General features: G+C 36.4%; 1 protein-coding gene across 3 annotated transcripts in view; it reads left to right on the forward strand.

Moving 5' to 3' along the window:
• Nucleotides 1-25,031, forward strand: part of ARK2N (arkadia (RNF111) N-terminal like PKA signaling regulator 2N) — an 81,749-nt gene that overhangs the window by 36,072 nt on the left and 20,646 nt on the right. For 2 of the 3 annotated variants that reach the window (XM_024734681.1, XM_024734680.1), the window contains exon 3: nt 16,667-16,849. The exons of the other annotated variant lie outside the window; for it this stretch is intronic. In XM_024734681.1, coding sequence (XP_024590449.1) covers nt 16,667-16,849 — 183 coding nt within the window. The remainder of the gene's footprint in view (nt 1-16,666; nt 16,850-25,031) is intronic. 3 annotated transcript variants of the gene reach the window in all.

Genomic DNA, 25,031 nt, shown 5'->3' on the forward strand with positions numbered 1-25,031 from the left:
TTTCATAATATTTAGTATAGAATAAACCTCAGGGTAGCTTCATCTTGTCTTGGCTATAATGACCTGCTTTTGTGTGGTTTAATAGTCCACCATGCAAGTGCCCACTCAGACTGAGGTTCCAAAAATAGTATCCACCTTGGTAGGTAAGGGTCAGTTGTCTTGGCTGTTTTGCATTTTAGAAAATCTAATCGGTCTTTGTTGGAGAATGTCAGGGAGGCTGTTGAGGACACCTGTTTAAGATCATCTGAATCCTCAATCCATGTGGCCAGGCGCAGCTCAGTCCTACTGAAGCTAGGATCTCAGCACTCACTACTCACCACACACAATTATACAGTGAAATTCCTCAGGATAAGCTATCATTTTACCTTACAGTTTTTCTGAGGTAGAGACTTATTATGCTTGATCAATTAACTCTTACTTGAAAAAAATTTCTTTAGTAAATCCTTTGTAGGAAATTTTGAAAATAGAAAAATGTGATGTATAAGATTAAAATCCTGCTTTTGTTAACATTTAAGTATATTGCCTTCCATAATATGTAACAAAATTTATCATACTATGTATACTTCTTTCTTTCCCTCTAACATTGCATTTTGAGCCTTTAACCAAAACACAGTAGTCTCCCTAAAACCATGTATGGATTTTGAATAATTTAGCTAACTATAAAATAACTTCCCTACTCCTGGCCCTTTGGGCTGTTTTTAGTTTTTGCTATTATGAGGAAGGGTATGAACACTTGAAGGCTCTTGACACATACTGCCAAACTACTTTTTAATACTTTATTAAGTTTATTCCATCCAGGAGCTTGAGTATTTGTTGCATTATATTCTTTCTATTGAGTGTTTATAAAAATGTTGCTGGTTTGATGGATGAACTGTATCTTTAATTTGCATTTCTTTGATTACTAATGAAGTTGAAAAATCATATTGGCCATTTGTATTCTTTTGGTAAACAGTCTATTCATGTTCTTTGCACATTTTCCTCTTGCTACACTTGTTTTTTTTTTTTAATTGATTTGTGAGGATTCTTAACCTACTGGGGATTGAATTACTTGAAAAATATTATTATTAATTTAAGCGGTAGCAACTCATGGTAAAAGATAAGACCCCCAAACCCATGTTAGGAATTCCATGACCTTTTTCCTATATTGAATATGAAGTGACTAAAAGCCCCATGTCCCCAATTTAAGCCTCTGTAATCTGATTGTATTTTGGTAGCTATTTAGGAGACTCACTAAATACATTGATAACAAGACACTGAGACTGAGTAATCAGTTGAAGACTGCCTGAAAAGTGATTAGTAAATGCAAACAAAGCAGGTAATATCTGTGCAGTTTTCAGTCTGGCTATATGTTAGAATCACTTGTTGGGGGTTGGGAGCATTTAAAACTTATGATGTCCAGACCCCACCGCAGACCAATTAAATCAGAATCTCTGGATCTGACCCAGGCATCAGCATTTTTCTCCCAGCTTTTTTGAGATACAGTTGACATATAACATTGTGTAAGTTTAAGTAAGGTATACAACGTGTTGATTTGATAAATGTATATACTGCGAAATGATTAGCACAGTAGGGTTAGTTAACACGCCTCTCACTTCACGTAGTTATAATTTGTGTGTTGGGAAGTTTTAAGATCTGCTCTCTTAGCAACTCTCAAATATACAATACAGTATTGTTAACTATAGCCACCATGCTGTATTACATCCCCAGAACTTACTCATCTTATAACTGGAAGTTTGTCCTATTTGATCACCTTCACTCATCCTTGCTGCACCCCGTACTCTCCACCAAACTACTCTGTTTTTTTGAATTTGTTTTTTTTTAAGATTCCACATGCAAGTGAGATCATACAGTGTTTGTCTTTCTCGGACTTATTTCACTTAGCATAAAGGCACCAGCATTTTTAAGCTCCCAGGTGATGACAGTGGGCAGCCAGGCTGAGAACTACTCAGTTAAGCAAAGTGATATGTTAAGTCTCCCATAGCTAAAAATCATTGTAAAACTGGTAGTCTGCTTCTGTTAAGTTCTGAACAGTGTCATCTAGTTTTTAAATATGTTATTAGTGATTAATAAACATAAGCACCTTTAAATTTTACTCCATTTAAGTGATTATTTTAAAAGCATGCATTGTTAAAATGTGGTTTTCTCTATGCTACAGTGTCTAGATAATGTTACCTTAAATTTAGAAGCTTTGAAATCTTACTGGTGGGTATCCTTTGGCAATCTCTAATGTTAAAGCACCAAGGTATTATTTTCAGCCTGCTTTTCCTAGCTTATTTCCTAAAGTGAGTGCCTTTAAAAACTTTGTGTATGCAAAAGCATAAGCTTTGCTTTTGATGTCTTTCTCAAAGTAGGATATATTTTAGTGTTAATAAAAGGACATATGTGTGTTTAAGGTGACAATATGGTCCCTGGTTGTTGTTTGTTTTTTTTAATGTATTTTTTAGAGCAGTTGTAGGTTCACAGCAAAATTAAGCAGAAGATACAGAGATTTCCCACTTATTCCTGTCCTCACATGCGTACAGCCTCTTGCACTATCAACACCCCCACAGAATGGTACATTTCTTATAATTGATGAACGTAGATTGACATATTATCACTCAGAGTCCACAGTTTACATTAGAGTTCACACTTGGTGTTGTGCATTCTGTGGGTTTTGTTTGACACGTATCATTGGGTCCTCTTTTTAAGACTTCAAAATGTCTTGTTTTCAGTATTTATTGCTGGTAGTCATCTTTATGAGGCTGCAACTTATCTCACTGTCCTTAGCATAAGTATTCTCACACCAGTTTTTTGAATTCAGCTTTTAAATACTCATTTTCCAGTGTTTGTTGAAAAATAAGCAGTGCCAGAATCTGAAACATCAAAGTAGCCATATCATTTCCTGTCCTGTACACTTCAGTTTACCCAGCACTTATAATGGGGATAAACTGTTTAAAGAAAGTTTAGTATTCTTTAAATTCCATTTAGACTTTCCATAAGCTAAATATATTACACTTCAGGGAAAGGTATGCCCTTCTTGAGGAAGTTTACTTATAAATAAGGTGTTTTTAAAAAAAATAATTTTATTTATTTTTGGCTGCGTTGGGTCTTCGTTGCCGCGGGCAGGCTCTCTAGCTGCGGCTAGCGGGGAGGCTACTCTTTGTTGCGGTGCGCGAGTTTCTCACTGCGGTGGCTTCTCTTGTTGCGGAGCACGGGCTCTAGGCACGTGGGCTTCAGTAGTTGTGGCTCATGGGCTCTAGAGTGCGGGCTCAGTAGTTGTGGCGCATGGGCTTAGTTGCTCCGTGGCATGTGGGATCTTCCCGGACCAGGGCTTGAACCCATGTCCCCTGCATTGGCAGGCGGATTCGTAACCACTGTGCCACCAAGGAAGCCCTTTTTTTTTTTAATGTGAAGAAAGGGGATGGAATGCAGTAATCAGGGGAGGAGGAATGAAATGAAGTTAGAGGGAAAGTTGATTACAATAAACTTTATGAGGTTTTTGTTTGCTAGGTAGAATTGGGCTAAAAATTTGTCCCATAGGCTTTTAGGCATTGAAAAGAGGTGGCATGACATAAGCAGTTCTCATTTTCTAGGAGAAACACTTCTTTTCTTGATACTGGAAACTGAGACCTGGGAAATTTTTCTTTTGTCTATTCATAAAAAATCACTATGAGATAAAGTAAACCATATTTTCAGAAATACCCTGAGATAAATGCAACAGAGCATTTCATAGGGTAGTTCTTTATAAGACTTCTTGGTATAGGTAGATGGTATAAGGCCAAGATTGATTGATTCCATCAGTCATTCATTCAGCAAATATTTGGGCACCTACTATGCGGCATTGGGAATGCAGTAGTGAATGAAAAGTCCTTGCCCTCATGAAACTTAAATCTTTTCTGAGGAGACAGATAATAAATGAATTCATCATATGCTATCAGGTAGGGATATACACTATGATAATAAAGCAGGATATAAGAGATGAGATAAAGATGGACTAAGGATGGGGTAGAAAAGCTTTTTTTTTTTTTTTTTTTCTGTACATAGGCCTCTCACTGCTGTGGCCTCTCCCATTGCGGAGCACAGGCTCCGGACGTGCAGGCTCAGCGGCCGTGGCTCACAGGCCCAGCCGCTCTGCGGCATGTGGGATCAGCCTGGACCGGGGCACAAACCCGTGTCCCCTGCATTGGCAGGCGGACTCTCAACCACTGCGCCACCAGAGAAGCCCAGAAAAGCTATTTTAGATATTGTAGTCAAGAGTGGTCTGAGGAGGTAACATTTTTAATAGCTCCCTGAAGAAATGAAGAGTTCAGTATAATTAGTTTTATTAGAAACTCAAAGTATATGGGACCCAAACCAAAGCTGATCTGGCCTAGTTCGAGGATAAAACACTGTATGTAGAGGAGCATATCCTAAAACTAGAATCCTGTGAAACCACTGTTCTACTTGCTATTAATAGCTGTACACTATTCACACGTTTGGGAAGTGCTGGATCATGTGGAAGCAGATTTCTTTACTGCAGGACAACTCAGAGACGTTAATGTGCTCTCCAATGTGGGGAGGATATGATTTGTAGCATATCCCAAACTTAACCACAAAACTTTTTGTTTTTTGAGGCATACCTTTTAGCACCTTGCACAGACCAGGGTTTATAAAAAACTGACCCAGAGGTTTTTTGTTTTTTTTTAAATTTGGCTAAGTCAGGTCTTAGTTGCGGCACGTGGGATCTTTATTGTGGCATGTGGGAGTGGGAGTTTTCCTTTTGGCACTCAGGCTCTAGAGTGCGCAACCTCAGTAGTTGCAGCATGTGGGCTCTCTACTTGTGGCATGTGGGCTCTAGAGCGCGTAGGCTTAGTTGCCCTGCGGCATGTGGGATCTTAGTTCCCCAACCAGGGATCGAACCCATGTCCCTGCATTGGAAGGCAGATTCTTAACCACTGGACCACCAGGGAAGTCCCCTCTATGTGGTTTTTCCATAAGGAAAAAAAAAATTTTAACTTAAAACAAGAGCATTTGATAAAAATCAATTAGCTGACAATTATTGTATACTGATTTATTATGGGTCAGCTGTTAAAACAACTTTTAGAATTTTAAAGTCATAGTGTGAAAATATTCAGGGATGCAGTGGTTTTCAATCAAGGCTGTACATTAGAATCACCTGGGGAGCTTAAAACAAAAAGGACCTGTAATGTCTGGGAGCCACCTAGGTTTTGGTATTTGTTAAACCATTCCAGGTCTTTATGTTCAGCAAAGGTTGAAAAACACTGTTACAGATTAATAGTTGTATAGTAACAGAATACACAATCCTCCACAGATTCAGTGAAGCTATGAAAAATGGTAGTATCATGTTGTGTTTCTCAGAATTACCAACTTTTGTTTGGTTAATTAATTAAAGTGCCCCTTATGAGTGCTATACCTATATGGCTGTTCTTAGTAATGCTTATGCCATTTTCCTGAATAAGCTTGTCTTAATAAAAATACAGTTTTCTCATTTAACCATGTTTTATCAAATGGCCTCAATGTCTTTAAAGCTGACTTCAGTTGTGCTGGGGGATCTGAAGGAGCGCCCAGGGAAATTCCAGGATTACTTGACAGGGGTGCTGTGTGTGATAGGTGCTACATAGGCAGTGTCCTAGAAGAGGCCATGAGCTGTTTTTCCAAGATGCAGATGCAGAAAGAGGAGAAGTTCCTGGTGTGGATGGAAAAGCTAACTCTACTTGACACTGGTGAAGAGAACAAGCAGCTACTGGAACCCAGGGAACTTAAAATGCAACTAGTTGGCCAAAGAATTTCCCCTGTCGCCCAATCAGGTGCTTACATGCAGATGCCTGATTCCCAAGAACTGCCACAGCAGCCCTTTGTGACTTGTCACAATGTTGACAGTACATTAGCGTTCTCAAAGACATTACAGTTTTCCAATTAACTTTGCTGAAAATGGGAATATTACAGAACAACCTTTATCTGCTTTTTGAATTGTGTAAGAAAGAATATGCTTTTGCCCATTGTAAGTTTCTTTTGATGATGTTTAAAAAATGATAATAGTAAACAGTTTCTTTTTAAAAAATTAGATATTCAGAACAGAGTTTGATAAATTCTAGCTTGAGTTTTGTTACATGTGGTTGGAACCTAGAACCATATTTATACGATGGTAGGGGTGATCCTCATATTTATGCTTTTTTCATGCAAAAATATAAATAAAATATAAAATAGGGAATCTTAGTGAATCCAAGGTGGGTAAGTAGTTAATTCCCTGAGAGTCTCTTAGCATTATTCTCTACAAATACTGTTGACTCCCTTCTGATTCCAATAGGAGGAATGATGTAATTAATCCCGCTCTGGAGGTCATGAGTGAATATATTGCATGAACACTTTTCTGTCATTCTTTCGTATGTCATTTAATGAACTAATTTGTTGCTAGTCTTTAATGAATTATATTAAATAGCCTTTGTATGCAGGAAGAATGAATTATTTTTGAGCAAATTAATGCTCTGTACCTACTATGCAAGATACTGTAGGGAAAGCGGATTAGAAAGGAGTTTGATTTCATGCATGAGAAAAATAGTTTTCATTGTTACATAGATAAATTTTTATTTTGAGCTTTAACTTAAAGCTCAGTGCCTGAGCCAATAACCTGGCAGACATCATCCAGAGGAATTGTTTGGTACTCTGATGTAAAGGGTACCTCTAGAGGATACAGATGAAATGGTCACTCTATTAAGGGTGTGTTTTGAATCGGTGTTTAAATTACTAGTGACTAAGTGTATTGGCTAATGTACTACCAATTTAATTTTGTTTTCAATCCCTGGACTGAAAATAAATGGCATGTTAAAGAGCCCATGGAGTGTGTCAAAGGGGAGAAAATAGCACAGCATTGAAAGGTTTTGCAACATGATAGATTTTTAATGTGTGGCCTAGGACTGGGAGATACTGGTATTTTATCTTTTCTGGGTTGGTAGGAATATTGTGAGAAAAAGCTAAATTAGGAAGAAAATTTTCAGTAGGAATATATAACTTTGCTAACATTACCTGTTTTTTTAAAATTGTACTTTCTACTGGGTTTACTTACAATAAAAATTTAGGAGTCTTTCCCTTCAAATTTATAACCTAATAACTTCTCAATATGAATAAGGTTAATTATTTTAATATTTAATGTAGTTGCAACTTTGGAGAAGATCTAATTCTGTGTTTTGCAAGAGGAAAGATAGGTGGCATATTTGGAGTTTCATGTATAGTTAACACAAGAACAACAGGAGTTTGAACTGCATAGGTCCACTTATATGCAGATTTTTTTCACTAAATATGTGCTGTAGTTCTATACGATCTGAGCTTGATTGAATTCGTGGATGCAGAACCAGAGACTGTAACATTTTATGTGGATTTTCTTCAACTGTGCAGTGGGTGGGAGCCCCAACCCTTGTGTTGTTCAAGGGTCGACTGTATAAACAATAAAGACCTCTGTTTTATTTTAGTAATTTACCGGTAACCACTCAGAAAAATTGTCACCACTTTTTCTATTTAGTTCTATATTCAGACATTTATACCTTGTAAATTAACTGTAATAGACTGAGTCAATTTATTTTGCTCTTCCAGTTTTGAAGTGAAAAATGACTATTGTGGTTTTTTTCTTTTTAGAACTTGATATATGAGAATTGGGAGTTTCTCTGAAATGATAGTGCAACACTTGTAAACTACTTCAGCCAATTTTTTAAAATTAAGTTTTATGTCAACAGGAAGAGCAGATTGGTTTTGGGTGACTGACAGGTTTTTAACTAATCTGTAATCTTTACTTGTAGTTGCGATGTTTTCAGGGAAGTTTGTTCTGTCTTCAAATTCTCCCTGGCATCACAGATTTTACTAGGCATGGATTCTTAGATATAAGAAAATGTTAATTTAATTTCAGCATGTTAACATGACTGCTTTTCTATGCATGTATAAACTGCTTCAGGCACTTAACAGATTTCTTTTTTGTTTCATGATTTAATATTTCATATATTAAGCATATAGTGGAATGCCTTTTAATTTTAAAATAATTAATGAATCCTTTAAGAATAACACATAGACATATTCCTAGTATTGACTGGGATATATTCTAATTCTTGTTGTTACTAGATAACAGAGTAGGAGATCTACAGATTTCTTTTTGCCTTTTAGAGAAAAATGTCAATTTAATGGAATAATCAGGCATAGGTTTTAATAATTGATACTCAAGGTAAAAATATTTTGAATATTTGAGAAGGTGTTAATAATTTTGGGAAGCCTTTTCTACATAATTTTGGATAAAGATGTGGACAGAGAGGGTTTGATAGAAAGAAAAGGAACACCAGAATATATTGACTTAATTCATAGAATATATGCCAAAATATTAAAATTTATTCTGAAGTAAAAATTGACATTTTGTGGTTTTGAGAGTTTAACCTTAAGAATAATTTTATAGCAGAAACATATATACAGATTTCCCCCTGATTTTCAGTTTCTCACAGTGCCTTGAAAATGTGTTGCTGTCTTAAAGAGTATTGTTTTGAAAAACAGTAGTTTTTTTTTAATATGAGTTGTGCTTTAAAGTGATTATACCTTTTCCAGATTGCACAATTTAAAAACTCTTCTTTCAGAAAAATTTGTTTTTGTATTATGGACAAAGAAGTATTAAGTATTTGAAGTAGTTTTAAAAAAACTCGACTGCTGTTGTGGATTGTTGAATTCTCTTTCACTGAGGCAAAGTCTGTATTCCTAAGATTATAGTACTTATATGTACTAATACAAAGAAGTGGGAATTATTTTTGGATTATGTGGTGGCATTTTTATGTAGGTATTGTTTTAGAAGTGCCTAGTGGTCTTCCCTTAACTTCCCTTTAATTCCCTTAATTTTCCTAGAATTTTAAGAAGGTTAAGAAATATATCCTGTTTGGACTTTTTGTAGTGTATAAAGGGCTAATGCTGGACAGAAACTTCTTTCAAGTTATAGCATTAATCTAGACATGGTCCAAATGCTTTTTATTTAAGAATATAATCCCGTATCTGGATTATGTCATCTCTAATGGGTACATATGGAATTTAGTTGCTGGTATTTAAAAGGGGGGGCAGTGAAGATAAATGTTTTCTAATAATCTGTCTATAGACTGTTTTCTGCCTAGTTTATACTAGTTCAGTGTTCTAGGACATTAGATTTCTAATCATTTTAAGAGAATTTAATCAGCAGGTTAGAATTATCAGGTTTTCGAGCCACTCATTAGATGATAACTTTTAATTATATTGATGTGTACTTTGTGTGCTTATTAAAACTTGAGTGTAATAAGAGCTCAAATAAAATTTTAATTTAGAACACCGTTCAGTAAAATTAAAATCTTAAAACTTAATATTTTGCATGAAGTGTTTTTTTTTTTTAATTTAGAATAAAGTTTCTGTCATTTTGGGGCTCCAAGAGAAAGCCTGTTTTTTGTTAGCAAGTCAAAGGAATAAGCCTAGTCTCAAGGGGGTATGTTGGTGCACGTGCTCGTGTATGTGTACCCACCTTCAGAATTTTGAAATAATTAATTCTGTATTTTTATTAATGTTATAGTTGGCAGGTTGCTGGAGACATAACTATGCAATAGTCTACAGGGATTTTAATGGATTCAGGTCATTAATATATCCATTTATTGCTTCCTAAATGTGTGTTGAAAAAAAGTTGCCCACATACTAGTTAGGGTGATTAGTTAAAGGGAAAAATTTATTTCTTAGGTTATCAAGTAAAGGTTTGGACCACTTGTTTGTTTCATTAGCCGACTGAGTAAAAGAATATACATGAACTAGTTTATTTTGCGTCATTGCTTTTGTCATTCCTTAGTGTTAGGTATATTTAACAGCAGAGACTCTAGTCTCTGGGTCAAGGTATAGCTCAATTTAATTAGATTTATTACTTAAAATTTGTATGCAAGTCAGAATATTAGAAATGAAGTCATTTTAAATGTATTAAATCTGCTGTTAATGAAAGAAATGCTATAGTGATTTCTTTTGTTGAGCAAAACAAAGCACCCAGATTGATATTACTGATAATTTTCATTTTTAATATACAGCTAAATTTGCCTGATGGTACAGTTATATGAAAATTATAGGAAAGATGGTGAATAGACTTCATGCTACGTATCATCATTTGTTTAGAGTAACGTATTATAGGCAAGTTATTTTACAGAAGGTGACTTTTAAAAATAATTACCTGTTATATTTTGTTTAACTTGTATTGATTTCCTCTCTTCTGTTGGTATTATTTAAATGGTACAGTGAGGGCACAATGAAAAAGATTTTGTGGCGTTCCACATGTCAGAAAATACAGTATCAAAACAATTTCAGCAAATTTATTAAACTGAAAATTTATTAATTTATTATTAAATTTGTTCTAATAAAAATTGTTCTCAAAGAATAATTCTCAAAATCTTCTCTAAAAATGGTGTATGTGCCCTTAATCATTGTACAGATAAGAAACTTGTCTTTTTAATTTGTCTAGAACAGTTGTATGAGTACATTAATTGTAATCAACGTGAATGACTTCCGAGTTCTATACTTTTCATTTTTTTCTTGATTTCTGTTTTTAATTTCTCTGAAGTTTAGGAAAGTTAGTGGGGATTGAAACCAAACTGTTAGTTTACTAGTAATGAGTAGATCTTTTCATAGTATCTTAAATTACTACATCTTAAAGTAGAAGACATCCTAAGAAATGAAGGAATAATAATCCACGAGGAAATGTATTCTTTGGTAATGAAGGTATTCATATTATAACTTTAAGATTTGGGAAGAATGTTATCAAATTACTGTGATTTTAATTTTTATTGCATTTTCTTTATATCTTTTACCTAACTCTGCATTTGAAGTGTATCAACTAACCTAGATAAATAAAAATTTTAAAAAAGAAATGTTTCTTGTTACTCTATTTAGGATCATATTGCATTAGTTATAGTGATTCCCTGCCAGTTAATTCACATTAGGTGTTCCTGAGTCAGGAAACCTGCTTTTCCATAATGGAATGAATGGCATTAGTTTGTAGGTATCACTAATAATAGATTTTACATGATGTTTTTCGGATAATTTTCAGGTTTTTTTGTAGTTGGTATATCAAAAAAGAAAATAACAAAATACCAGTGTTAACATAAAAGGTGGAGATTCTTCTCTTTTGTATGTCCTTCTAAGTTATCCTATTAAAAATTTAGGAATATTTAGAAAATATCAAAATTTAGACTACATTGAGGAATAATCAAAAAGCCAGAATGGATGTGTCTTTTGCAGGGTACATAGACATGAGGATGTAGCTAAAGTCATATCTAATTTTCATCTTCTTCCTTCGTGTATGTAGTGCAGATATTTTAGTTTTGTTCTTTATAGATCTGAATCCTCAAAGCAGTAGGTTGTGGATTTGTCCCTGAGATACAAAGATAAATTGAAAGATGGTGGTGACCTCTTCAAGTGCCCTGTTTTCTGTATTTAATCTTGAATATTTCCTTTTACTTCCTCTTTGATACTTTCAAAGTTAACTCTTCATCAGTATCGTAGGTAACTTTTCTGGGTGGGCAAAATGACCTGTTTTTTGTCAGTATGATGTAAGAACAGATGTAATTCTTAAAACTTTATTCCTCCCTTGGAAACTATAACATCTAAATTTTTAATAATTGAGATGAGTATAATGCGAAAAGTACAAAATAGTTATTGACTCAATTTTATTTTAAAAATGTTTTTTTAACTCTTAAACATAAAATTTCAGTGCATATTGCTGCATTTCATTTTCATTTAGCACTGTCTTATTTTTCTTTTTTCTAAAAGAGCTTTATGCTACTATTATAAAGAAAAGATACACAGTTTTTGGTATTTAAAGTTGTTTTTCTAGAGATGGCCCTTTTCTATATAGATTTTTTGTCTTTTCTGGTTGATGTAGTTCATCTTTTCCAAGAGATGCTTTGAAAATGACTGTTTTCTTTTTATTCAAATTGTTCTCTCTCCATGTGTGTATATATATTGATTGATAGTAATAAAATACAGCATATGTATTCTCAAGTAATTTTTCTCATTTGCAAAATAATCAATTTTCATCTTGGTAAATATTTAGATGTCTAATGAAAAAGCTGTTTTCTTATTGGGTAGGTTCTACCAAAATGCAAATTCCCTTCTGCAACTCTTGAGGTTTTTCCTTTTTCTCAGTCCCTCAGGCCCACACCTTATTCCCCCTACACTTCTTTTCCTTACTTAGTCACCACACACATGCTCCTCCTCCTTAGACTCCTTGCCTAGGTAATTTCTAAGAACTCTTCTTTTAGATGTAACTTTTTGAATCTCACTATCTGGATTGAGACTGAGTGTGATTTCCACCCCCTCCCACTCTCTCTAGATGTTGTAGATAATGGCACTGGGTTTATTAGGCCCTTTAATGACTGGGGCAACAGAACCTCTGTGAGGTCCTTTGCAGCAAGGTGGATTTTTTTTCTCTCCTAGTGAGGGGTTTGGGGAGATTGGCTGTAGTAAAGAGGAGAGAAGGGATTTATTCTGGGGTTTATTGTATATTACTATAGCCATTGAAATGGGAATTGAATGAGCAAACACTGTATTTGTCCATTTGCCCCACATTTTCTTGGGCCTAAGACTTAGCAATAGAGAGAGAAGGAGGAGTGGTGTTTCCAGATGTCTCTGGGATACAAAAGGAATTCCTGTTTCCTAGATTTGATTAGATTTCATATTGGGAGACTGACAAAACTTGTGTTAGTGCAAGGGCTCTCTCTGTAGGCAAGAATGATGCCAAATATGAAATAATCCCAAATGATCTCTGTTTGGCTTTGAAACACTTTCATATGAATACATCCAAGCTGGCATTTCACTTCAAACAAAAATAAAAATACGAAAGCCACATGTGTGATGACCTCATTAATCCCAGCAAAGCATTTACTTAACAAGTGGGTTAATCTATGACCAATAGAAGGCACCATCCCAGTCAGTGATGTTTTCTCAAAGCTTCTTGCTTGCAGGCTGTGTACAGCAGAGTTTACATACAAAGATAAGCAAGCAAATAATGAAGTAGGGTAGGTGCTAATTATAATGGAAAGGTGGGGCATTGGACCAGTGTTTGAACTATTGTGTTCTGTGTTATGTCTTTAACCTTAACCATAACCCTGTGAACAAACAGTCATACAGTTAAGAAGTAGGCAGGACTTTAACCTACGTATTTGCTGCCAAAAATCTGTGTACTTCCTATGCTGCTCCCAGTCTCATTCTATATATTTCCCATTCCCTCATCACTGATAACAACTGTAAACTATTCTGGTTTCACCTACCGAGGACTCAAATTTCTCATCTGTAAAATGAGCCTGGTAAATTATGTATTCTGTAGTTCTAAAATTCTGTGCTTTTTGTTGTTAACTTTGAAAAGAGGGATTTGTCAGAGATAAACGTAGTAGAGGATGTTAGGCTTTGTTTTGCTTTGGTTTTTTGTTTCTGTGATTCAGATTTTTTCCACGAGATTTAGAAGAGAACATCTTTGAATAAAAGGAAACTAATTCATAAAATTAAACATTTGTCGATAATAATACAGAAGGTTTAAAGTCACACGCGGTAAACTTCACTGTATCAGGAATGTGTGATGAACAGATACATCTGTATTTTGGTATTTGAAAAGTTAGAACCTGTTTATAGACTAGGAAGTCAGAGAGAGGACACAAACCTATCTAGCATAATATAGACAAGTTGATGTTCTGAAATAAAACATAGTCGGTGGATTGCTTGACCTTTTATTTTTCTTCCCTTGTAATGAGCAGCAAAAAGTTCAAGATATTTCAATCAGGAGAAGAAACAGCACTTGGATTAACTACAGACCAAGTAGTTATTAAATAATTGTGTTAAATTTACCTTTATAGAGAGATGCTCTTAATGACTATAGAAAAACTAGTTAAGTTCATCATTATAAATTGATGTTGTAAGATTGACAGATACCAAATGGGAGAATGTACGGTTTGGATAACCTTTTATGTTGTAAACATGGACTGCTTAGTGACTACATTTTAAATTGGAAATGTTTCCATGTGTAATTTTACTTGAAGTGACTATTTTGATGTTTTTGAAAGTCAAAATAATCTTAGTAGCCGTGCAATTGTTTTAACAATCAGCGAGAGGAAGGACAGTAGCTTCATGTTTATTCCATCCTGTAATGAATTGGTGGAGTCAAACTGGAAGTGTAGCTAGCTGCTTCTGTTATTAGTATGCTGAGTTTTTCTAGCTCCTCCTCAGTGGTTTGATTTTATTTTTTCCTTCAATAGATACTTATTTTAAAAGGATCTTACCTGTCTCTTAATTCTGCTGTGTAGCAAGAATCGTGTTTTTAAAGAATATCACAGATTGTCCCCATCAGCTAATATTTGTCCCCATTAGCTAATATTTCACACTTAGCGGTTCAAAGTCCAAGCCCTGAGGCTAAGTGCTTTGAACATATCTTATTTAATTTTGGTTTGCTAATAAGTATAAGATGACTTTGGAACACAAGATCCTTAATTGTGGTTTCTTGTTGGAAGGCAGAGTTGGAAAGGCAACCTTTTCTTTACTTTATTAAAGTTGATATAGTACTGACTTGTCATTGTTTGAATATACTAGATATAAAAATTGACAGTGATAATTTATTTTAATTTTTAAGTATAATTAAAATGTGAAAATATTACTGTCTTTGTTTATGATGAATACTAAATTTAAGCTAAGCTATAAGGTGTGCTGTTTGGAAATATGGAAGATACAAGAATGAAGCCAGATAACAAGTTTATGCTTGTATATCCTACTGATGAAGACTTTCAGACAAGTTATTTCCATGGGTAGGTGATGTTACTCTGCATGTACATATACACTTATACTTTTTGCATGATTTCACATGTAGGAGTGGTACAATTTTGACTTGACTGTTGACCTGTTGCCTCAATTTGGTTGTGGTGGGGGGAATGTGAGGGCAAGAGGTTGTGAATGGTATATGTGATATAAATTTTAAAATAAATCACTTTTTATTTTCAAACACAAAACACTTAATAAAGCCCTTTTAAAAATAGAACATTTGGTCAAATAGTCAATATTGTACTTGACCCTCATATTTTCTGCAACCAACTATTTGGACATCACACAGTATCTTGATTCCATAATAATCATTTTGAACTCTGACGAGAACTCCATAAATGTTACAGCTTTCTTTTCTTTTTTAGAAAAGAAAAACCTCAGACATGAACCAGTTTTTTGCTATTTGATCTAAAATCCATTACTAACTGATACTGAGGCCACACTCTTGAATTTTATGAACATGATTTACCCTTTTGGGAATTGGAAATTATTAAGTAGTCAACTGAAAATTGTCATGATCGTCAGAATTTCATATTGTGACATGTCTGTTCCTTATACGGTGGCACTTAACAACTCATTTGCATTTATGTTTGGTCATTTTTTATTTTAAAAATGTTGCTACATAAACCTATGGCTTGGGAACTTAGTCTTAAAGGATAAGTACCCCAAGTGTGTTCCATATTTTGTTTAGTGACAGTTTACACAATGGATGTTTGTATTAAAACAGTAATCCTTCATTGTGTTCTATTTTAATGATTCGTTGGCATATGTATTCCTTCATAGTCGAAGAGTTTCATAAAATAGGTCTGTTTAATGTTAATTTGTTGGATTATATTAAGAAATCTTTATGGAAATAAGTGATTTGCTTGCACTTCATAAATAGCTCTTGGGGGAGGAAAAGCATTTTATTTTAAAATGGCAGTAGTAGTAAGGGATGTGTTTCATAGTTGACTGAAAACTTTATTTTTGCTTTCTGCTTTTATATTAGAAAAGGGTAGCATTTTAAAGCATGTATCTATTCTACAAGCATGAATATTGAATTATTTTAGCATGAATCACTGCAGTATAATTACTTCGGAGCTCAGGTGCCATTTTCAGCTAGTTAGGGTGATTTGGAGGTAGAAGGGATCTCTTTTTTCTAAGAATTTTAACATCTTCCTCTCAAATAACCCATAAGGTTGTGTATCATTTCCTTGGAGTGTGAGCTGGTTGTTTTTCTCAGGGAAAATAAAATAGAAATATCCCTCATAAGACATCCAAAACAAAATCCTGAAGATGGATTTCATGAGCGTTGTCTTTTTGTAGAATATTGTAAGATGCATAACATCCCTAATATTATAAAAGAGCTTTACTGGAAATAGATGTCAGTCAAGTAGAGCTCTTAAAGTAGAAAAATATATATTTGATTTTCTTCTCTGAATCTATTAGGGACTTCTAGTATTAGCTACTAAGAGGAAGAAACTAGATTCATTCTCTTAAAATATAAATAGAGATTAATAGTTTGCATCAGTGTTTTTCTTTAAAAAATCAGTTTCACTTTCACTGTAGAGTCTTCCCCTTTTTCTTAATCTTTTGCTCTTTAGGAGAATGACAGGAATTCAGTGTAACTTTTGTTCAGTATATTCTTGTCTTTGTTCTTCATAATAACACCCTTTTTCCTCCTTCCCAAATGTGTCCCTCATCTTTGTAAGCTCGGGTTATCTCTTTCACTTTCATATTATGTACAAAATATTAGATTGTATAAAGTGCAGCTTTTCTGACCATGTAGAATCATAAGATAAAGACAACTGGCATTTAGGGGGCTCTTAGTTGCAGAAGTATTTTTCACCCCACAAGTTAGATACAAGTATACATTTTCTTTCCTCCCTAGATGGACCTCCAGTTGTAGCTCATTATGATATGTCTGACACCAGCTCTGAGCCAGAAGTGGTAAATGTGGACAATTTATTGGCGGCTGCAGTAGTTCAAGAGCACAGTAATTCTGTAGGAGGCCAGGACACAGGAGCTACCTGGAGGACCAGCGGGCTTCTAGAGGAGCTGAATGCAGAGGCAGGTTGGTCTCCCTCCCCCGCTCCCCCCTTTCTCTGATGGTATAGTATGCATGTGTCCTGGCAGCTATTTTTCTTGCTGAGGAGAGCAGGCCAACTAAGAGACATCTGGCATTAGATGATTGTGGCTTCCAGAGTGCCCTTTATAACAGAAAAGATTTGGGTAGCATGTCATTCGTCTTTCCCAATCACAAGAAAGCAAAAATGAGAATATCTAAGACAGTAATTGTAGGCATCGGTAGATTTCAGTATATGTACTTCTTGAGTTAAAAATGCCTAACATGTAAAAATTACCCAGATGACCTGATACTACCTCCCACCCCCACCCGCAATCCCATCCCCACTTCTTAGTGGTTTCACTCACTTATGGACCTTATAGTTTGGGGAGGGAGCTGTTACAATTTGCCCTGTGGGGCTGTTGCAGTGCAGTGCTGCACTGTTTCTTCTGCCTCTCAGTGTGCAGTGTCCCTGTTAATTCCTTTACAGTTGTTCTCATTTTGTCTTTTCCAACTCCTTTCCATTGCTGTCTCTGTTATCTCAGGAAAATCTCTCTACCTGTCTTGCATTGTTTATCTTGGTTCTGTGATGATTCTTAAGAGTGATATTTTATTCTCTGAGAAACCTATTGCTGTTACCTTTGAAAACCTTGCACAGTGCCTCCAAGTCTCCTTCATTATGTTCCTCAAAACTCTTTCTTCCAACATTCTTTCTAATTTAAACCTTTTTCTAAAAGTACTAGTGCTTTTAGAAAAGTTTAAGAAAAGAGGTAGAGGGGATTGACAGACAGACTGCTTATGTAGTGTGTATTTTCTTTAGTGCCATAGAAGGATTATAGTTTTCTAGTTAAATTATAAATTGCGTTGGCTTAATAACTACCTAAAATATTATTTTTATTGGAAAAGAGTTTTTATTACAAAAATAACAGTGGGTTATAATTTAGAATTTTTTATATTTAAATTGTTAGGAAGTAAAAGGGGAGACAGAACTCCACAGATCATTGTCATTAATTGTTCATTTCATAATCTTTGATTGAAACTGAATAAAAAAGTTTCTCTTATTTGTTGAGCTTCTGATTAATTTATTGTGACTAATTTTGGAACAGGACCTGGATTTAGTTTTAACTGTGTTGTGACTGCTAACTGCCTATTTAACCTTGGACAAGGTGATTCTCCTCTGGACTTCAGTTTTTATATGTATAAATGCTTTGCCCAACAAGGATCTTTTAAGTATTTATTAATGTGTATAAGTACTTTGAAAAGAATTAAGTAGTAATACTTTATATCAAAGGGGAGTAGTTTATCTTAATTTTCATCCATTGACAGTTAAGTGGTCCTTTCTACTTCAGTTTTACTACCCTGTTTCCTTAGTCTTGCCATGAAATGTAGACCACTTTATAGTAAATTCTTAGGAAAAATATGAACAATTACTTTTTGTTATTTTGCTTTTCATACAGAGAATTTTAATATTAGTTTGAACTATATGGAATTGTTAATATTTTTTTTTTTTTTTTTTTTGCGGTATATGGGCCTCTCACTGTTGTGGCCTCTCCCGTTGCGGAGCACAGGCTCCGGACGCGCAGGCTCAGCGGCCATGGCTCACGGGCCCAGCCGCTCCGCGGCATGTGGGATCTTCCCGGATCGGGATACGAACCCGTGTCCCCTGCATCGGCAGGCGGACTCCCAACCACTGCGCCACCAGGGAAGCCCTTTTTTTTTTTTTTTGCGAAATTGTTAATATTTGACTTTCTCATCTACAACAAATTTAGCAGTTTAATATGAGTTAACCTACAAGTGCAAGGCTTGGGGTCTTACAGTATCATTAAAGTCACTAGCATTGGGTGGGGGGGGGAGCATCACATTTTCAGGTTCAAGTAATTGTTAGCTTGATTATTTAAAAATACCACTAGCCTTTGGTGCTTAGCTCTAAGAAATAAAACATGGCAAAAATATTTGAGGAGGGAAACAGCCCCTCTCTACTCCAAAGCTCCCCTGAATTTGGTATTTAATGTCTGGTATTCCTGTGTATTCCTCCATACTTCTGCTGCATTTGTTTTGTATCTGTAAACAAGAATGTTTTAATACTAATTAGTATTACATAGAAGGCAATCATTTGCAACTTGCTTTTTTAGTTCAACGTGTTGTGAAGTTTGTTCTTGTTGATGTGTTGCTATAGTTCATTTACTTTTCACTGCTATTTAGTATTCCAGTGTATGACTATATCATAATAGACTTACCCATTGTCTTCTTGGTCATTTAGGGTACTATTCCAAATGATGCTGCCATTGACATTTCCTGTACATGTCTCTTGGTACATGTGTAGAGAAAGCACATGTGTGTGCTTTCTCTATATATTACAAATCATGTGTAGATCTTTGTATATTGTAGGACATGGACATCACTGTTCAAGAGATCCCCATGATATTTTCTTATGAAGCCATTTATTGTCTCATTCAAAGTTTTGGGTTTTTTTTAATATCTAACATGCAGGTCTGTGAGTAATAAATAAAACTTAATAATACACTGTAGTCTTGATGTAATTATCATAGTGGGAACCCATCTTGTGAATTTGAATATACTTACCATATCATAACAAAATGTTCATAGAATTTATTCTCAATTGCCAGTTTATAGTTTTGATACTTGGGAGTATTAGTATCAATTAGATGGTCATTCTTGTTTGGAGTTTAAGATAAATGTTGTAATGGTTAATCTGAGTTTTCCTTCTCTCCCTCCCAGTAAAATAAAAACCCAGTCACTGAACTAATTAATTAATAGCAGCAGTGGCTAACTGATAGCAGCATCTCAGACCAGGTCTGCAGTCCCACTCCATTTAGAATCACATAAGCAATCATTAGGGATAGAGTAGCTTATCTCTGTTTCTAAGCAATTAGATGTTGTTCTTGTATGCAAAATAGCTTTTACTGTTTAGTTTTAGTTTCAACCAAGGAAAAAGAGTTGAAATTAGGAAAGCCATTGGTCAAGAAAACTTTCTGAACTTTCCATTTCAGCTCTTGCCATATGTTTACTCCTTCTCACTTGATGCTAGAAGTGGACAGTATAGTGGGTGGCAGCCTGCTGCCAGCAAACAGCCTGATTTTGAACCAGCAGAGCCACTTGCATACTGTGTGACTTCAGGTAAATTATGTAAAGCCTCAGTTTTCCCTGTCTACAAAACTTGGATAAAACTAGTATCCACCCCTATAATAACCAAGAGGTTATTATACTGTTATGTGGAATAACATATAATGTGATTCATATAGGATGAAGTACACAGCAGGGCCTCGGGAATGCTAACTGGCATTATGTTAATATATTTATGCTGAAGTAGACTAAGGAAGTGATTTATGTTAATATATTTATGCTGAAGTAGACTAAGGAAGTGATTTATGGACCCAGTCAGTGGATTTCTAATTTATTCTCCTGCCCTGGAATGAGTTGCTCTTGCTGCAGTATTTCCTAAACTTTACCTGAGCATAGAAATTACCTGGAGTGCTTATAAATATTCAAACTCCTAGATTTCTCCCTGAAAATCTTGTAAATAGATCGGAAATGGTGTCTGGGAATCTGTTTTTAATAACTTTTGCATCGGACATGTTTAGGAAACTGTACCAGTATATCTGAAAATAGCTTGATTTTTTTTTTTTTTTTGATTTTTGCTTATTGCTAATAACAGCTCACTGTAAACATAAATGTAGATGAGGCTAAAAGAAGCAGAAGTCTGAAGTACTCTTGGTGTGGAAGGCTTATAATTATTACACTAAATTTATTTATGTATTTATGCCCCCGGAAATTAAAAATTCTAAACAAATGATCTCATTTTTTCCATCAGCCTTCTTATTAAGAAGGTAGACTATGAGCATTTTCCCCATCCTTAAAATAGGTCTGGTAATCTTGATTTGTCCATAATACAAGCTTAGTTGTAGTGAAGAGAAAAAAATCTTGGGTTTCCTGTTCTTAGAGTAGGGCTTTTTATGATCAGACCAGAATGACCATGTTTCTATTGTTAGCACTATTTTTAATATGTTTGTTTATTTACTTATGGCTGTGTTAGGTCTACGTTGCTGCGCGCGGGCTTTCTCTAGTTGCAGTGAGTGGGGGCTACTCTTCGTTGCTGTGCGTGGGCTTCTCATTGTGGTGGCTTCTCTTGCTGCGGAGCACGGGCTCTAGGTGCGCAGGTTTCAGTAGTTGTGGCGTGGGGGCTCAGTAGTGGTGGCTTGGAGGCTCTAGAGCGCAGGCTTCGTAGTTGTGGTGCACGGGCTTAGTTGCTCCGCGGCATGTGAGATCTTCCTGGATCAGGGCTCAAACCTGTGTCCCCTGCATTGGCAGTTGGATCCTTAACCACTGCGCCACCAGGGAAGCCCTCTATTGTTAGCACTTTAAAATCATTGTATCAAGTCTTGTGAAGGAGATCAAGTTTCGTCTTGTTCAGCTGGTACATGTGGACTGTAAGATTTTAGATTTCTGATCTCCTTTTCTCCCACTTTTTAAAGTTTTTAATATTTTTGTTGAAAAAATTTAACACACGGTAATAATTTGTTTGCTTTAAAGCTAAATGAGTAGTGATTTAAGATAGTAATCTTTTTTATGCCTAGCATGCCACTGTCATCCAGTATGTAATAATTTTATATACTTCAAATAGTCTTAGGACTAGTTCTTAGTAGATATATGATTTAAAAAGAAAATGTTTGCCGTGATAATTTAATTACTACCTTTTCTACTTTCTGATTTATTTATGTGTTGACAAGATCTGTAGTGGGAGGACAAAAATTTAGAATTTTCTTATAGAGTGAAAGCAGTTATCTTTCCAAAGAGCTACACAGGAAAAGACCTACACAGAGACAGCCAGCTGCCACAATAACTAAATATAAATCCTCTGCTTTATTTTCAGTTTAATATATGGTAATTGTGGTATTTACACTTTTTCTACAGAGCTTATTCTTGTTCTAGAATAGGAGTAGATTACTACCACTGACAGTATTTGAAGAACCTTATAACATCTTTGACTCACTTTTGTGTATGCTTTAGGCACTGCTTTGCCATTGGATTCCTTTGAGGTCAAGGGGGGCTGGTGCAGTGTGCCTATGGCCCAAAGGCCAGAAGAGTGTTGGGCTCTGCACTAGAGCTTCCAAAAGAATGTGTGACTTGCTGAAGAGGGTTGCATTGAGAGAAAAGGACTAATTGTCCTGGCTCTGAAATAGAGGAGGGGATGCATTCCTGGCTGTTGGAGAACACCATGGTGTCTCTTACAGAGCATGGGATCCCACAGATTTTGGTGTGGATCCCAGCTGACTTGTTACCTGAGTGGCACATTTTATTTAATGGCTCTGAGAGGAAATGTGGTAGAACACTCACACCATTAGTCTAGAGTTGTTAACACTCACCAGGAAATTTGTTTGTACCCTCCCACTCCACCTCACCCCCCGCCCTGCCTGCCTCCCCTGTTTTATCTTGCACTGACTTTTAGACCAAGCAATAAAGATAATGGCTACAAGAGCAGACCCTGATTTTAAGTGATCAGTTTTAGAGCATCATACAGGTTCTTTAACAATACTAAATGCCAGCAAGTTTGGATTATAAATTTTATGGCCAAAAGTGCACCGCCAGAATGGTTTGGATTGATCTGATAATGTAAAAGCAATATGTAAATTATTAGTTTCTGAATACATAATGGATGAATAAAGTTAGAAGAATCTTAAATTTTGGTGATAGTTAACTTGCTTTTTTTTTTAAGATTTTTAAAAAAATATTTATTTATTATTATTTATTTTTTGGCTGTGTTGGGTCTTCGTTGCTGCGTGCGGGCAGGGGCTACTCTACATTGTGGTGCACAGGCTTCTCATTGTAGTGGCTTCTCTTATTGCAGACCACAGGCTCTAGGCACGTGGGCTTCACTAGTTGTGGCACGCGGGCTCAGAAGTTGTGGCTCACGGGCTCTAGAGCACAGGCTCAGTAGTTGTGGTGCACAGGCTTAGTTGCTCCGAGGCATGTGGGATCTTCCTGGACCAGGGCTCGAACCCGTGTCCCCTGCATTGGCAGGCAAATTCTTAACCACTGCACCACCATGGAAGCTCCTGCTTTTCTTAAGATATAAAATTATGAGCAAAAGTTAGCATAGTAATTTTTCATTTCGTCCCTCTTTAAAAAAGAAAAAGGCAGAGTGATGATATTTCCTGATCTGAATTGAGGCTATGTAGGTGATAGGGTCAGGATGAGGTGCCTAATCAATGAAGACTCGTTATTTGGAAATATTGATGACTGTGACATTTCACAGAACATTCCACAAATTTGAATTATAAATTAGAACTGTGGAAATAGAGCTGGACACAGAGCTACTAAGAATTAACTAATTCTGTCATGTTCTTGTTGTGTTTTCTTAATATCTGTTGTTTAAAAGCATTGAGTAATCAAGGAAGAAGAGTTAGGTTATAGCAACCATGACTTCTTACAATTTGCCTTTTCAGTTTGGTTTAATTCAATTAGCTTCTTTATTTTTAGTATGGTTAGGGCTGAGCCCCTTGCTGTGAGTCTGCCACAGGGGGTTTTAAGTATCTCTTGGGGCTCTCTACTCTTTGCTTCTTAGTGAGTAGGCATGGAGAGCTTGGGGGTGGCTGTCCATACAAATAATGAGCATTCATATAGTAATGAGTAATAGTTATAGCAGGACTTAAAGTGGAGAGGGGAAGGAGAGAGGGGGAAGAAAGAAAGAAACTAAGTGCCAATAATGTTTCACATTGAGTGAAACTTCTAGAGTGAAAGGAAAACTTGGAAGATAAGGACTGCTGGTGTTGGTACTTGAGGATGGAGGACAGTAGTTTGTAAGGGATCCTGATCCCCAGCCTGAGGTGTAGGAGTCAGAGGCCTGCAGGGGAGGCAGAATTTTCAGGAAAGTCAGGTTTCCACAAGGAGGTGAAGAGAAGGTTCAGTGCCGTTTTCCATAGAGCTAGCACTCCAGAGGGCAGTGGAGTGGAAGAGTTGTAGGAAGGGGAGTAATAGGTGGCTGGGGCAAAGGAGAATAACAGCTGAGTAGGGGACAAGACAGACAAATGGATGGTCCCAGAGGGTTGTATATTTTGTGAGTGGCAAGGAGGGTGGAAGTACATTTTACTTCTCATAACCATTGGTTTTCCTCCTACCTCTTCCTGATGCTTTCTCATTTCGCACTGGCAGCATTTTTGGACTCATACTGTTACTTCCACTGCACTATTCCTCTACCTCATTGAACCTATCACCCAGTCCTTTTTCACCTCCCCCTAGCTGCATTTCTTTCCCTATCTAGCATATGTTAAGCCCAACTCTCCTTTACCGATATCCTCAGCTCCTCGTATAGTTGGCTTTCCTGTTGTACCCAGCTGGCCAAGTCTGATCTCTGGATGCACACTCACAGCCTTTATCCACACTGGAGATGATTTTTCATGTAGTTGCACAGTTGTGGGTCATATTAACTTCCTAATCTGCAATCTCATCCTGGCTCTCAGTGCTGCCCAGCATCTTCCCCCTTTCCTTAGGCAGCATTCTTCACAGTGGCTACTTCACTTTTCTAAGCCGACTCTGCTGCCCTACCCACACCTGTGCTCTGCAGATGGTCTTTCTGCATTCCTTTTTTTTTCTTTCTTTTTGCGGTACGTGGGCCTCTCACTGTTGTGGCCTCTCCCGTTGCGGAGCACAGTCTCCGGACGCACAGGCTCAGCGGCCATGGCTCACGGGCCCAGCCGCTCTGTGGCATGTGGGATCTTCCCAGACCGGGGCACGAACCTGTGTCCCCTGCATCGACAGGTGGACTCCCAACCACTGCACCACTAGGGAAGCCCCTTTCTGCATTCTTTACAGATCAAGATTACCTCAGCTTTCTGCCATCAAAGCTATTCTCTGCCTTTTTTTCTAAATATGGCCAGTAAAAATACTACATGCACATACGCATCCCCCTCCCTCAAACCCATATTCCTCTCAGTACCGTCTATTGCCTTTTCCTCCATAGCCAGACTTCTTAAAATGTGTCTGCTCTTCCTTCCCTTCCATTCTTCTTCGGCTTGCTTTGCTACATTAGCTTCAGCCCCATCATTCCTCTGAGGTTCCCCTGGCCAAGGTCATGTATGGTCATCCTTATCACCAATTCTAGTGGCCTCTACTTAGTTCCTCCTCTTACTGGGCCTCTGTATTGGGCATTGTTAAGCACTTCTTCCTAGAAATG

The sequence above is a fragment of the Neophocaena asiaeorientalis genome, unplaced genomic scaffold (genome assembly GCF_003031525.2).
Source record: "Neophocaena asiaeorientalis asiaeorientalis breed wild unplaced genomic scaffold, Neophocaena_asiaeorientalis_V1.1 scaffold322, whole genome shotgun sequence".
Classification (NCBI taxonomy): domain Eukaryota; kingdom Metazoa; phylum Chordata; class Mammalia; order Artiodactyla; family Phocoenidae; genus Neophocaena; species Neophocaena asiaeorientalis.